Raw genomic sequence first — 14,743 nt, 5'->3', positions numbered from 1 at the left:
AAAAGATGACTGCGTATTCTTTCAAACAGTTAAAATTAATATCTATAGAGATGTTTTCATTCTTCTTTGTATCTGTATTAAATAATGAGTGGTTTCTTCTCATGATGGTTTAAAATGTTATTTTGGGTATAGCTACAAATACCTTTTGCATTTTGTTCCTTTTTTTCCTTTCCTAAAGTAGTCTCATCAAAATGTAAGAGGTTCTTCCCAGGAGGGCAGATCAGTGAGTGATTTTATTTAACTTTAACCTTGTCTGGCAGGTTATGAAAGTACAGGAGATTATTTCTGGAGCAGATGATAACATATCCCCAGTGAAATCTTACTTAACTTAGTGGTAAAATACATTGCTAGTGCAATAGTAATCCTCCAGCTAATAGGTACCTCCATGTTACAAATTCATATTTTTATAACTAAAATCTAATGCTAATAATCTAATTTTTTAATCCGAATTTCATAAATTTATTTTATGAGATTTTAGCAGAAACCATGATATACAAGCAACTTATCTTATTCGGTGTTCTTGCATAGGCATCCAAAGATAGACTGAATTTAAATTGTAAAGCATTATATCAGTTGGAATTTTATGGGAAAAAATATTGCAACAGAGCACCACTAGTCATGTTGTAAATGATCTGATCATGTAGATATGTTCTGCAGGTTTCCTTTTAAATCCTCAAAGTAACAAAAGTGAAATATACCTTGTTTCATTTTTTTTTTAAGGTGAGCTTTACAGTTCTCATCAGCCACTTTTCATTTTTTATACTTCCAGCATTTTTGTAATCCTTATTGCTGATGGAAGAAGTGTTATTCTGATTTAGGGGTTTTTTGGAAATAGAAGACTGCAACATGTATCTTCAAAAATAATTTTCAACAGTAATTATCTGTGGTAGAAGCTATTGTGGTTATAACATACAGAAACTAATCTTTTCTGTATCATAGAGAATTGAGAAGGTATAATTTCTCCTTTGTTTAATGGATTGTGGATAGAATTCAACTGAAAGCACCTTTCAAAGTCTTGAGGGGTAGGTGCTTTGGTTTTTGGTTGTTCCTGTTTTTTTAGAAGACAAAATAATTTGGTTTGTGTGGTGTCCAGCACTAATTCTTACATAAACTCTACCACAAAAGTAACTTTGTCCTTTGTCACAGAACAAGAAATTGAGACTGCCATCTACATTAACATACATCCTGGTACCAGTTTATCAGCAATCAGATGTAGTATAAATCTACTTTTCTGTTCCTCTCAGTGTCTGTGTAACTTTAGTAGTTGAAATTAGTTTTTTTCTAAGTAATGTGAACTTTTAAATACTTGTATTTTTGCATCTGTAGGATTGATACTGTGTTTTTTGATGAAGAATAAGACCTTGAGAGGGGAAAATCAAACCTAATAGCAGATACTTTTGCTTTCATATTTATGGTTACAAACAGAGGAGTTGAAGTCAATGTTTACAAAGTGTTAAAGCAGCTTAGACCTCTATATAGAGGAAAAAGTGACTTGATCACTTGAACATCCTAATGTTTAAATAGTTTTTGAAAGGTTTTTTAGGATGTTACAATCTTCTGAACATTCTCTCAAAATTCTTGTCCTTTAAGTGTTCTGTAGTGTGTGATAGAAAGTGTGAGTTGTTGAGGAGTTTCCTGCTGTGTACACCCTTTCTTAAAGTTTCAATGAAACAAAATAGTATAACACATTTGTCTCGTAATAGTGTGATCCTGTGATCTTTTTATTGTCTTTAATAGCAAAACTTACTTGTGTATCGGATCTGAATCTCTATACAGAGAGAAATTCTTAGCTAAGCAAATGGAAGAAGATAACCCAGGAGAGAGAAATGGATTTGGTGTGAGGAGATGCTCTACCCAGTACCTAAGGTGTTTGGTCCTAGTGTCTAATGTCCATATAATGCCCTGAAAAACTTTGATTTACAACATTTATATATAAAATATAATGAAGACTGCCATATTCTATGATATCTTCACACTTCTTTTTATGATACTACCTTTTCCTGATTTTATGTGATAGCTGTGTCCTGTTCCATCCTTGGGTATGCTTATTTGCTGCGACTTTATTGGTTTGGAGCTCTAATGAGAAGGGATCTACTGAAAGATAAATTCTTTAATTTCAGTTACAAGCAGTTTTGTGATTGATACAGATTAGGAATGCTAACTGCCGATACTGAAAACATAGGAATTAAAGGATTCCCTTTTAGACTGGGAGTTTGGTCCTACTTCTGAAGGCAGCTATATGACATAATCATCATAAATGCAGTCTGTTGGGTTTTTTCTCTGATAAGCAGCTGTTTCTATCTCTCATTACAAAATTTATTTTCTGCATCTTCCTGTTTGTAATTTTTGAAAATAGTGTATACGTGCATGTGGGAGACTAAGGATGCATACAGCATTCACCTTGTATAATTGCCAGTTTTACTCCCAGTCTCTGTTTTGTGCTTCATTTTATACTTCATTTTCATCAGGATACAGGAACAATTACATTTTTGAAGTCAGTAGTTTGGTAGTTCACAGCTTCTGCTGCAAAACTTCATAATATGATTGTAATGATTATATGATTATAATGATTATAATTCCACTTAAGTGCTGAGGTAGACTGACACTGGGAGAAGAGTGGGACTGATTGCTCTATTAAGCAAAGCCAGAATTCAGCCCTTTGTTTTGTTTTAGCTTTTAATTGCTACAGCTCCTCTTCTTCTCTTTTTTAGCTGCATTTTTGAACCTGAGGGGAATGCATGCAGCCTGACAGACAGCACTGCTGAAGAACATGTCCTGGCACTAGTGGAACATGCAGCAGATGAAGCTCGGGATAGGATCAATCGATATCTACCCAACAGCAAGGTCTACTGCACATGGCAGTTTGCAGTTCTAGTTTGTGCCTGACTCTTGAATGCTTTGTTTCACATTAGGAAACAGGCTTTACTGTTAGGCTGCCTGGGACTGGAGCATCTGGGATGTGTGTTGTGTGTGGTGTACTGATACTGCTGTTGTCTATCTTTAGTTGCCACTGAAAGCCACTGTAGGGGGTCCTAAGTCAATCTCAGGTTCTCTCTTTGGAAATTCAGTTACAGGAAACAGTAAAATGTTCCATCTTGAATTGCAGCCCTTAGCACTGAAAGTGATTAAAATAACATCACACTTCTCTTATTGTTGCAATCTCAAAAAAAGCAAACTACGGTGTAGGTTGAAGAACTATTTAGGATTCCCCTACTCTCCCCTCCCTTCCCCCCCCCAGGAATTAACATACTTTTAGTGTTAAATTACTGTTTTTAATGAGGAGAGTTTGTAAACTCTTGTAGTTTTGTATTTACAAACAGTAGCTGTCAGCTGTAGCATGAGTACCAAATACAAAGATCTTTCATTGAGTAGGTTTAGATAGCATGTTTTACAGTCCTGAATGTGATGCTGATGTTATTCGATGTATTTGGGTTTTGTGCTCTTCCAAGGACAAGCTTGGTGGTGCTGTTGGTGCCGTTTTCTCTGAAGGATCGATTTTTTTAGCTCTGGGATTTTTAGCTCTGTGATGATAGTGGTGGATTCTGTCATTTCCTTGTGCTAGGATTGGAGTGAATGCTCCAGGCATTCGCTACAGATCTGTGCTGAGATCCCTTTTCTCTCTTTCCCTTGAATTTTATGGAGACTTATTCCCACCTTTGCTCCCATTTCTCATCTGTCACTTTAGTGGTCGCTGCAGTCGAGAAAGGAATCAGGATGTGTCCACATCTGCATTTTCCACCTCTTTAAAAAACTATTGCAGAAGAAACTTTACTTTGAAGCAGAAGTGATGTTGTGTCTTCAAACTTAAATGTCCATTTCTTGGGCAGTGGCCCTGATTATGCAGTCAGTTTAGGCTCAACTGAATTATGAAATAAAACTGCAAGGAGTAGTGGGTGGAGGCTTAGTTTCAAATGTATTTCTGTTTCTTTGAATGAGAAGACTTGTTAGAATTGAAGTCTATTTGAAACCTCCAAAGTAGAGGGGCTTTTAAAATCCCTTCAAAGCAATACCATTGAGTGATGCAGTCAGTTTTTGATGTTCAAGGAAGTTTCTCAAGGTGTGCAGCTCTTAGTTGCTAAGGCTGTTAAGTCAGCTTGGCAGCCCCACTGCATGTCCCACTGAATCTCAGTAATCCTGGCATGTTCTTGGAATTCAGCTCTTGTTAACTTTTGCCATCACTTGAAGATGTTGTTAGTTCTCTTTTCAGCATCTCTCACCTCTGTTTTTATTGTATGCTTTGGCCCCCTGTATGGAGAGAGTTTTAAACTTTTTCAGATGGAGGGGGATAGAAAACAAAATAGGAGAGATTTATTGTTCATTTCCTCAGAAGTATTTACTAATATTTTTCTAGCGAGAGAACAGTTTTCATTTTCCCTTTATATTGAGAGGTTACAATGTTTTTTTTTCTCAATTCATGTGTAGTTAGTTTCTGACATTAGCTTTGCTTGTTGCATCAGATCTGGCTCTAACTTTATAGATCCTGCTGTGCTCTGTCGTCTTCAACATCTGTCTTTAGCATTGTGCTTGTCTGCTTCAGTAGGTCTGTCACAGCACTTCTTCCTCTTGAAGAATTTGGTAGTGTGTTAATAAAAGTACTTCTAATTAGAGAAAGTTGTGGGTGAGACATGAAAACAAGCAGTTCAGTCTATATTTGAAAATAAGCAATGACTTTGTTTGTGGAGAGGAGTTACAGATCTGCTTCTTTAAAGAATGTGTGTTCTGGACTTTGCAGTCAGAAAGGCTGGCTCTGTGCTATTGACAATGGAATTGGGTTTGTCTTGGGTGTAAACTTTAGATCTAGACTTAGAAAGATGAATAGGACATTGTATATATGATGTATTAACTTCTCCTAAATCTGTTCTGAAGCACTGGCTAAGTGGTGTAAAATAGTTGTGACCCAGGGTTCCCTGTATGAAAAAGGGAATACCAAAGTGCAATGCAATACAGCTAAAAATGTTTTTTATAGTTCTCTCTGTAAATGGGCAGCTCCTTCTTTGAGTGTGAACAGTTTTGAATGATTCTTCCTGTATCTCTGGTTCTGTCCACAGATTGGTTATCTGAAAAAAAATGGAGATGGAACTTTATTGTTTAGTGTAGTAAATTCATCTGATCCAGAAGCAGAAGGTAAAAGCCACAGTCTTTGAAGCAAACATTTCTAGTTTTAAATGTTCTAAGAGATTTTGAAGTCTTAACTGTAGATACCGATCCTGCAGATCCTAATATAGATGAGTTTTTAAATTGTTTTTATTTTTCAAAAAATTTCATTCTTTTCATTATTTCCCAAGCCATTTCCCCAAACACCCCAAAGGTGTTTCTGTTTGCCTTCCCTATTTTCACACTTCAAATGCTTTGTTTTACTGATGCAAATAGTGAGAAGATAAAATAATACCTCCTTATAAGCACTTACACATTCCTACAACTTTACAAAGAGCTTGGAAGACAAGCTTTTACTGCAAGAACACTGTGGTATTAATACCTAATGACAAAAAGTGAATGAAGATGGTGCAATTCTAAGTAAATGTGCAATGCACAGATGCAAATTTAGAATAATTTTTCCCTCTTTATTACCTTATTTCAATCATTAGCTAAATTTCAGTTTTAAGTTTATGAGATTTTGCTCAATTTTTTTTCTTTAGTTCCTTGATATTTTCTTTTTTGTTGTTGTTCTGTTACTATTATGGTATTTATATTGTTTTATGCTTTCCCTTTGCTTTAATTTCCAGCTCAAGCTGCAGAAGTATTGAAAATTTGTAATGAATAAAATGCCATAGTTTTTTGAATCATCATGTTGATTTAGCACTTCCTTCTCTGCGCCTCTTAAGATTAGAATTTTTTTTACAGCTTTCCTCTTGTTTCACTGATGAATATATAAATGCTTTTGACTAATCACTTTGAGAGATGAAAGCCTGCTAAATTCTTTTTCATCTGGTAGTAAATTTTTCTGGAATTTTTCTGAGCATTTTGGCTGCTCTCATGCCTATTACCTATTTCTAAAAAAAAGAAAAGTGATTTAATGCCTCTGAAATTATGCCACTGACAATTTAAAATGTGATGGTAATGAATTTCTATAAACAAACAACCACTTAGTCAACATAAGAGACTGCAAGAGACTGCTTTTATCACTTCAGCAATATCTGGATATGGAAGGTTTGTAAATTGGCTACTAAAATAATCACAGATGCTACTGTATACTTTAAAAGTGAAATAAGTTATTAAGACATAACTTAAGCCATAGATCTTGTGAATATGACATGGAAGCATATTTATAGGTTGAGGTTAAAATTTAAATGGAGAACCTGAATTACAATACCTACCCTTAATGTACAGTTTAAAAAACATTAAGTCTTTATGTTAATTACAGCTCTAAAATAGCAAATTCTAATTACTTGTCATAAATTGTAAACACAAAATGCTTTTCTAAGCCTTCTTTTAAATCAAATTATTAGAGGAAGAAACTCACCCAGTGGATCTGAGTTCACTGTCAAGCAAATTATTACCTGGCTTCACTACACTGGGCTTCAAAGATGAACGAAGAAATAAAGGTAATTACCAAAGACCATGTTTTAACTTTGTGTTTATTAAATATTCAAGCAATTACTTGATATAAAATCATTTTGGTATATACCTGTTTATATTATGAAAGTTTGCTTAGTTAAAAATAATATATAATAATTCCATTGACAGCAGAATGCAGCTTTTATTAAATTGAATATTTTGCTTATTAAACATAATTTAATTAGCAGTTTATGTATTAATATTTTACTGTAGTGTTATAGCCACACTAGAAGATTTCCAATAATGGTAGTCCATTTCCTCTGGGGGAAATAATTTTTCTGTAGTAATTGCACTTACGGTTGAAAAACAACTTCCAGTCATTTGCATTTTTGCAACACTTGACAAAGATTTTGCAGGCTGTGGAATTTTTTTTCCTGATGTTATTGACAGTTTTTAATAGTTTCTAATCGGCTGTCTAGAAACTGAGTGGCAACCAACATGTAGATGCACACAAAATGTAGAAATACAGAAGAGAATGTGACCGTGAACCTTTTTCTTCTTGGAATGGGGTGGATAACTTAATTCTTGATTTTTCAGTAGTATAAGTATGTTTGTTTATATGGTTAAAATAGTGCTGATTCTAGAGTCTGGAAGTGTCCTTGAGACACTGCTCTTGCTTTCAGTTGGAGGAAAAACTACATGGCACTTTCTGTATCTGTTTCAGAAAATACAATCTTTGTTTTTTCCCCCAAGTCGTCTTTGACACTTGTGCTAATAATTTGTTATGTCTTTTACCTGTATAGTAACCTTTCTTACCAGTGCCAATACAGCACCTTCTTTGCAAAACAACTCTATATTTCATGATTTGAAACCAGATGAGATAGAGCTTCTATACTCAGCATATGGTGATGAAACGGGGATCCAGTGTGCCTTAAGGTAAGGTCTTCTTTATTAGGAAGGCAACCTTCTCATAGCAATTTTTTGCAAAGAAATTTAAACTAGATCTCAACTAAGAGCCTCCAAATCCTGAATTTTTTTCTCGAACTTATTGTTAAAATAAATCACTATAAAATTTGAAGCTAGGCTTTCATGCTTCTTGGCTTGGGTTTTTTTTTAGTTGTTTGTTTACATTTGGATTTTTGGAGGTGGGGAAAGTTTTGGGGGGTTTTCCCATTTGGCCTTTTAAGCTATTCTATTTTATTGCAAAGTTGTTATGGATCTTGTTATTAGGGTCTTCAACCACAGTATATTACAGGTTGCCACAGATTTAGTGTTACCCAGCAGTAAATAATTTTAAAAGGCAAGTAATATATTTCAGTGGCTTTAAAACAATTATGTTTTTCAGTGAGTTTCAAAAGATTTAATGCTACTTGAAAAGAAAAATGCCATTTAACATTAAATTGTTGATCTTGGAGGGAAAGAAATAATCTCAAGCTTTTTGTCTTTTGTGTTTTGTTTTTTAACGCACTACCCTACCATCTATGATAGTTCAAGACAAAATTTGCTGGTACTTGTGAAAAACAAGTTGTAAACCTACTGTGCTATTAAAGTAAAAGAAAAAGCTATATGTCCTGGCCACCTTAATTGCTTTCCTGAAGAAGCATAAAAGAGTTAAAGGAAAAAGAAAATGTAGGTGTAACTTGGTGTATTTGGGAAAACATTTTAAATTGAAGTAGTTTTTATGAAAGTAAGTGTTTTCTGTAATGCTTGTCTCCATTCCTGCTAGCTTACAAGAATTTGTGAAGGATGCTGGAAGTTACAGCAAGAAAATAGTTGATGATCTTCTGGACCAGATCACTAGTGGTGACCATTCCAAAACTATTTATCAGCTAAAGCAGGTGTGTCCTGGGTGCACTGAAGTGTCACAAATTCATCAGAATAAAAAGGAACCTATTGGCTTTTTAATACTGTGTGAGATGCTTTGTTTTCCACTGCCAGTTAAGGCAGTGCAAGCCTAGCTGTTCAAGCAACTATAAACCAAATTAGAGAACTGAATTAATTAGAGACTGAAGGAGGAATCCTTTCCTCTGGCTAGGTCAGTTCTCCAATGTGGTTCACTATGTGACTGTAGAAAGGAGGAGACAGGAGATGCAGCATAGCAGGGTCCAACCAGCTGGATGGAGTTTGGGCAGCCTTGTCACTTGATGTCATGACTTACATACAGACTTCTGAGTTACATTGCAATTCTTTTGTGAAGTTTTGGGTTTTTTCTTAATTGAAAAGCAAAATATATTTCTCATGGAAGGATTAGTTATTTGGAACATGGAAGTAAAGTTAAAAAACAGAATAATTACCACTGTACCCTCCAGAGCTAAATTTTACATTCATGTAGTGTGTCTGCAGGGAAAGCTTTTAACTTATTTCCAAAAGCACTTTCCTGAAGAGATGCATACTAAGATTGGAGAAGAGAGTTTTCTCAGAAATGTGTATGGTTCTAGTGAGACTGTTTGCATTCCCAAGTCAGAATAAGCTAAAAAACTGCAAATTTTCTGACGATAAATTTCATGTTATCTTCACTTTGAAAGGCAGTTATAGTTTGAAATAATTGTCTGCTATTTAAAATGCTGACACACTGAAAGACTGAAGAATAAAGAAAGGAAGGCAGGGTGGGAAGATGGAAAGTGCTTAGGCTTCTTGATGTGGTGGAAATTAGATTATGCTACATTTTTGCCGACTTAGAAGTGGAGTAGGGTGGGTGGTGTTTGGAAATAAGGAGACATGGAATGAAAACCACTGATGATTGTTTAGAATTTTCTGGGTGTTTTTTCCCTATGGAGAAAGATGGTACATATAACAGGAAGAAATGGAAAGGATTAGTTCGAAAAGTTAAAACCCAATATTCTGAATACTTTTCTACTTATAGAAACGTGTGTATGCAACATAGTCAACTTAGCATTAAAATAAAATGTGCCTTTGCCTTTTACTGTGTTTTTCTATGAATGTTGTTCCAGGTGAGAATTTCTGACGACCTTCCAATGGTCAATGGCTATTGACACTTGAAAATGCTGTTTAGTTGAGACATGTATGGATATACACTGATTTTATACAATTACATGTGTTTCAGTGATCATATACATGGTGTTCTATGCTTGAGCATTTTGTACTGCTGCATTTGAGTAAGAATTAGTATCTCTGGAAGTACACCTTTGAATGATTTGTGATCAGAAGTTACTGAAGTAATGACAAAGATACTGCATTTGAATATAAAGTTTGTGAGCAGAAGAAATAGTATAAGGGGACTCAAAGATCAGTTAAAATGAATAATATTAAAATATTTAAGAACAGCAATTGTTGCATTCTAATTATGTTACAGATATGTGAAAAAGTTAGCTATCTCTAGCCTCCTGTTGTGTGTGGTTTGAATATACTTGAGATGGTACAAGAAAGATGTCTTTCTTGTGTTCAATATAAGCAGTTATTGATATTCTTTCATTCCAGAGGCGAAACATTCCAGTAAAACCACTGGATGAAGTTAAAGTAAGTTATGGTAATACTTTGTTTGTTTGGGGGTTTTAACAGGGAAAAGCGTTTTGGCATTTAAAGTAGAGAAAGTTACTCAGCTCTCTGAGCTTGCAACATTCCAATTCTTTATTTTATTTAATGTGCCTCTGTTCTGTATGGTAGTACAGAAAAGAATGATAAGTGGAGTATATGAGAAAGGAGAGGCTTTAGCTTATTCCTGGAGAGGCTGTCCTGGTTAGTTACAAATTGTTGGCATGACTGTATATAATTGCCCTAGAGAAAAGCTGGTCTTTAGTTTTTTGTGAAGGTTCTACTCAAACATCACAGAATATGGCAGTTTTCTGTGATGGCCCACGACCTCATTGTGGAAAACAATAAATTACACGAACATTCTCAGGGAACATCCTTAGTAAATATAAGCTATGAAATCTAAAGTATTTCTTTGTTATTTAGGTTCTGCCAGTTCTTATAAAAGAAGAACACAAGTTGCGCAATACCTGTCTGGATTCTTCCAAACCGATTATGGTAAAATGGCTGGGGGGTAGGGGAGGGAAACAACAGGGGAAAAAACAGAAACAAAAAAGTAATATTGAGACATTATTTCATTTCAGTGCACAATCTGAGGTTGAATATTAAAATTACATTATCTGGAATAAGGTTGCAGTACTGAAAAGAATTATCTGATATTCAGTCTGTTTTCATTTGTGGCTTTAGTGTTCTTCAACTTATTTCAGCATGCATAACTAAGTCTCAGAGGCAGAAAGATCACATAGGAATCTGAAAAAGATATTTGATCTGCTGATCAATATTTGAGGTTCAGCCTGCTGTAAAATTGGAAAAAACCCCATTAATATTAATAGGTTTTAGCATATCCATGGAAAATGTCTATTAGAAAGCATGGGTAAATAACCATACCTTATGCTGTTGCAGCTACTAATAAAATCTTTCTTTAAGTGGTACTGGTTTTATCTTGCAAATTATTTGTGATAACAGGAGATATGCACTACATTACATGCAATTCACATAAAAATTATATGGATCACATTATAGCAACTAAAAAAAATCATAGTTTTATAAATATTCCTTATATTTTGTGGAAAGGTGTGAATTTCTCTAGAAGGTGACTGGTTAAGGTATTTGATGTACATGCTAGGATTCATTTTCATATTTCTAAAAGATAGTATCTGATAATATGTTTACCTGAGTGTCTCAATTCTCCTGCTGGATCAGACATCCTCAGAGATTTCCCTTAGAATAGGTTTTGAAGCTTAGTGACTCTGATTTCTTCCTTTGTCCATTACATTAGCAATATTGAAATGAGTGTGAAAAAAAGGAGAATTGCGAAGTTTAGGCTGTATTTCATTATCCAAATGTATAGGAAAAATACTAGAGCGACCAGTTCCAGCTGATACTGTCAAACAGGAGGCCCACTGTACAAAAAGTTTCAATAAATCCAATGTTAACAAATGGGGAAGATGAGGGATACTGGTAATACTTTCACCTGCTAGGGTTCTACCATGAGACATGGATGAGTTGAGTGTGTAATTGAATTTCAGCAGTCCTGGATCATGAGTTAAAAGACTTGGACTACTGTGCACATCCCTGGCCATTCATGTCCAGGAATCTTTTTGAGCTGTCTCTGAATTTCAGGTGAGCCATGATGGCTATGGATGCTCCAGTTTCAGATGTTGAAATAACACTTCTGAGAGAATGGATTTGTGCATTAAACTTTGTGAAGTTAACATCACAGCTTGTCACTCTTGCTAATCTTTCTTGAATTTTAATAGGTTGGAGAATCTGCTGGAGACAGTAACACTTCTGACTTGGACTTTCTCTCCATGAAGCCGTATTCAGATGTATCTCTTGATATTTCTATGTTAAGTTCGTTAGGTTAGTATCTAAATATACAAGACATCAGTTATGGTTTAGTTGTACCATTTAGTGAAAATGACAGCAGGATTTGCTAAGACTTAAAAAAGGGTTTGAGAAGTAGTTATAAATGTGGTAAAAGTTTAACTGTGGTAAAAGTCCAGGGCTAATAAATGAAACCTTGTTCTGTTTTTCCTTTGAGACATCCATGTGTTATACAAGCTAACTTTTCCTGTACAACTGAAGAAAACAGTATTTGTACCTCGCTATTTTGATAGCTTTTCTTGTATTTCTTGTAATATAAATTTTAAGAATCGGTGTGAAGCTTTCACTCAGAAATTATGTTGCTTCATATAATGTCTTTTAAAATTTGAGAAATAGGTAAGTAAGTTTAGGTAAGTTTCAAACTTGAGAATTAGGTAAGTATGTGAAACCAAATCATATTGCTGCACTGAACATCCCAGAACAAAAGTGGGAAGAAACTTCTGGCAGTGGATAGACTTTATCTTCAGTTGTGTGAAAGAATTTGGATACTGTTTCAAATACATGCCTTTGATAGTTATCCTATAAGCACCACGACAAGTATTGTTACCATTTCTGCAGGCAGCTGAGTTAGTTAAATGTCCTCAAAAATGTCATCCAAGCACACAACTTGCTTATGTTTTAAGGTACTTTTAGTTCTGAATGTGAAAGAGGCCAAGCTATGTATTATAAAACACAACAAAACGAATTGAAGGCTTAAAGGGAAAAAAGATTTCTACAAATTTCTCACATAGGTGCAGTTTGAAAAGCAATTGTAAGTTCTGATTATGCTGTCTCACTCTAATTTTATTGCAGTTCAGTAAAAAATGAATAAATATCCATTTTATAGATAATGTTTAGATATATCACACTTATTATAAATTTCATGCACCACTGAAAGCTGCTTATATTTTCTTCTTTGGCCTTTCTGTAAATAATCATACTGCTAGATTAGTTGGCTTCCAGACTGAGTTTATGAAATTACTTCTTATCATAATTCTTGCAAAATTAGCATTTAAGAAAGAGAAAGGAAGGAGTTTATCTTCCTGTTTAAAGTTGAGGGAATTTTTTTTAGGTCTTCATATGAAAGAATAGCATATATTGGCACATACATGCCGTTCTTTCCAATTTCATAATCTCATTTGACTTACTAAAAATCAATGTCGCTGGAGAAGATACTGTTCTTAGAATCTTCTGTGGTGTGGATATCTTTGCCTCCATAGATTTCATGTTCTGTTTTAACTGTATTTTGAGTTAGATATTTAAATGATCTGCTTGCTGACTCTGTTTTGCCACAAACTAAGTGTGTTATTTACTGTGAGGGTGGTGAGGCACTGACACAGTTGTGTCAGTTGTGGGTTCCCTGTTCCTGGAAGTGCGCAAGGTCAGGTTGGATGGGGCTTTGAGCAACCTGGGCTGGTGAAAGGTATCTCTGCCCATGGCAGGGGGGTTGGAATGAGATGGCCTTTTAAGGTCCCTTCCAACCCAGGCCAGTCTGTCCATATCTGGTATTTTACACCTAAGGGAAACAAATTAAGCTCTTACAGTTGTTTAGGTACTGGTAGTCAGTTCAGTTTCAGCCATTTCCTTGTGGCACTTTCCTTCATCTTCCAATACTGCACAGGCCTGCAGCTGTTGCTTTTTAAAAGTGCGAGGAAAAATGCAAGATTGAGGCCATTTGGGTATAGACAATGCTTGTGTTAAATTTAGAACTTTTTTATAGTGACTTGATAATTCATGGGTCAATTTACATGTGCTAATTATGGGTTTTGGTTGGTGGCTCTTAGGAAGAGTGAAGAAGGAGTTTGATCATGATGATAACCATCTACATCTAGATGAAACAACAAAACTCCTTCAGGACCTTCATGAAGCTCAGGCTGACAGAGTGGGATCCCGGCCATCATCCAATTTGAGCTCCCTTTCCAATACCTCTGAAAGAGACCAACATCATCTTGGTAAAGTTAGCTGTGTCACAGAAGTTCCAGTACTTGTGCTCTATTTGGAATTGGTTTAAACTCACACAGTAATACATAAATCTCTGTGGGAAACTACTCAGATAAAACAGTGTGCTGACTGATCATGTTTTAATTTTTAAATATGCCTGGCAGAGATAACTAACAAGACATACTTTGAACCTCCAGAACTAAGACCCCTAATTGTAATTTCGTATTTTATTATTAGATGTGATTAAAGTAATTGCTGTAAGCGCTTTCATTTGATGCAGTCAGTAATGATTGTTTTACTTCAGCATAGTTGTGTTCAGCAAGTAACAAATTGGATTCTACCACAACATTTTATTGTCAACTGTAAAATTCAGTGATAAGATGGGATGATAGCTAACATACTGCTCAACAATATAGTGCCGTTTCTGAGAAGATAGAAGATGTTGGATGCATGATACTCAGTTGCATTTTGTATAATTAACTCAGAGTAATCAACTCAGAGTAATAGCATAATGATTACTATTCCAAAAATTATCTAAATTACTAAGAATCTTGTGATTTCTTTTTCATAATCTCCTGTTTAAATATTATTTAGATATCTTACTTTAAAAGTCTAAAAGAAAAATGTGAAATAACCATCCTGTTTATATGTTTAAATATCTCTTAATTTTTTCTGTACTTTTAAAGCTTTGATTTTTTTTCCCACATTCAACAGGAAGCCCCTCTCATCTGAGTGTTGGAGAACAGCAAGACATGGTTCATGATCCATATGAATTTCTTCAGTCTCCAGAAACCTCAAACGCTACTAGTAACTAATCTGACATGTACTATATTTATTTTGTATTTTAATTGTATTATGTTTTTATAAAGTTTTTGTCCATGACAGAAACTGCATTTTTGTCCTCTTTTCTATGAGGATTGCTGTATATTATCATGTATACAGGATGAAACAA

The 14,743-nt window shown here is 34.8% G+C and overlaps 1 protein-coding gene across 7 annotated transcripts in view; it reads left to right on the top strand.

Annotated features, from left to right (window-relative positions):
• The window catches only part of BRD9 (bromodomain containing 9), a 23,589-nt gene extending 8,846 nt beyond the window's left edge, over positions 1-14,743 (top strand). For 4 of the 7 annotated variants that reach the window (XM_064705102.1, XM_064705100.1, XM_064705099.1 and 1 more), the window contains 11 exons: positions 1,777-1,866; positions 2,712-2,844; positions 5,049-5,124; positions 6,447-6,542; positions 7,299-7,431; positions 8,222-8,333; positions 9,934-9,972; positions 10,411-10,482; positions 11,745-11,847; positions 13,635-13,802; positions 14,506-14,743. In XM_064705102.1, coding sequence (XP_064561172.1) covers positions 1,777-1,866; positions 2,712-2,844; positions 5,049-5,124; positions 6,447-6,542; positions 7,299-7,431; positions 8,222-8,333; positions 9,934-9,972; positions 10,411-10,482; positions 11,745-11,847; positions 13,635-13,802; positions 14,506-14,606 — 1,123 coding nt within the window. In that variant the 3' untranslated portion in view covers positions 14,607-14,743. The remainder of the gene's footprint in view (positions 1-1,776; positions 1,867-2,711; positions 2,845-5,048; positions 5,125-6,446; positions 6,543-7,298; positions 7,432-8,221; positions 8,334-9,933; positions 9,973-10,410; positions 10,483-11,744; positions 11,848-13,634; positions 13,803-14,505) is intronic. The other 3 variants (XM_064705105.1, XM_064705104.1, XM_064705103.1) reach the window with 1 other exon arrangement.

This window comes from Zonotrichia leucophrys, chromosome 2 (assembly GCF_028769735.1).
Source record: "Zonotrichia leucophrys gambelii isolate GWCS_2022_RI chromosome 2, RI_Zleu_2.0, whole genome shotgun sequence".
Taxonomy (NCBI): Eukaryota; Metazoa; Chordata; class Aves; order Passeriformes; family Passerellidae; genus Zonotrichia; species Zonotrichia leucophrys.
Note: the sequence above shows the minus strand (reverse complement) of the source record. Positions and strands in the feature narration are given on the sequence as shown.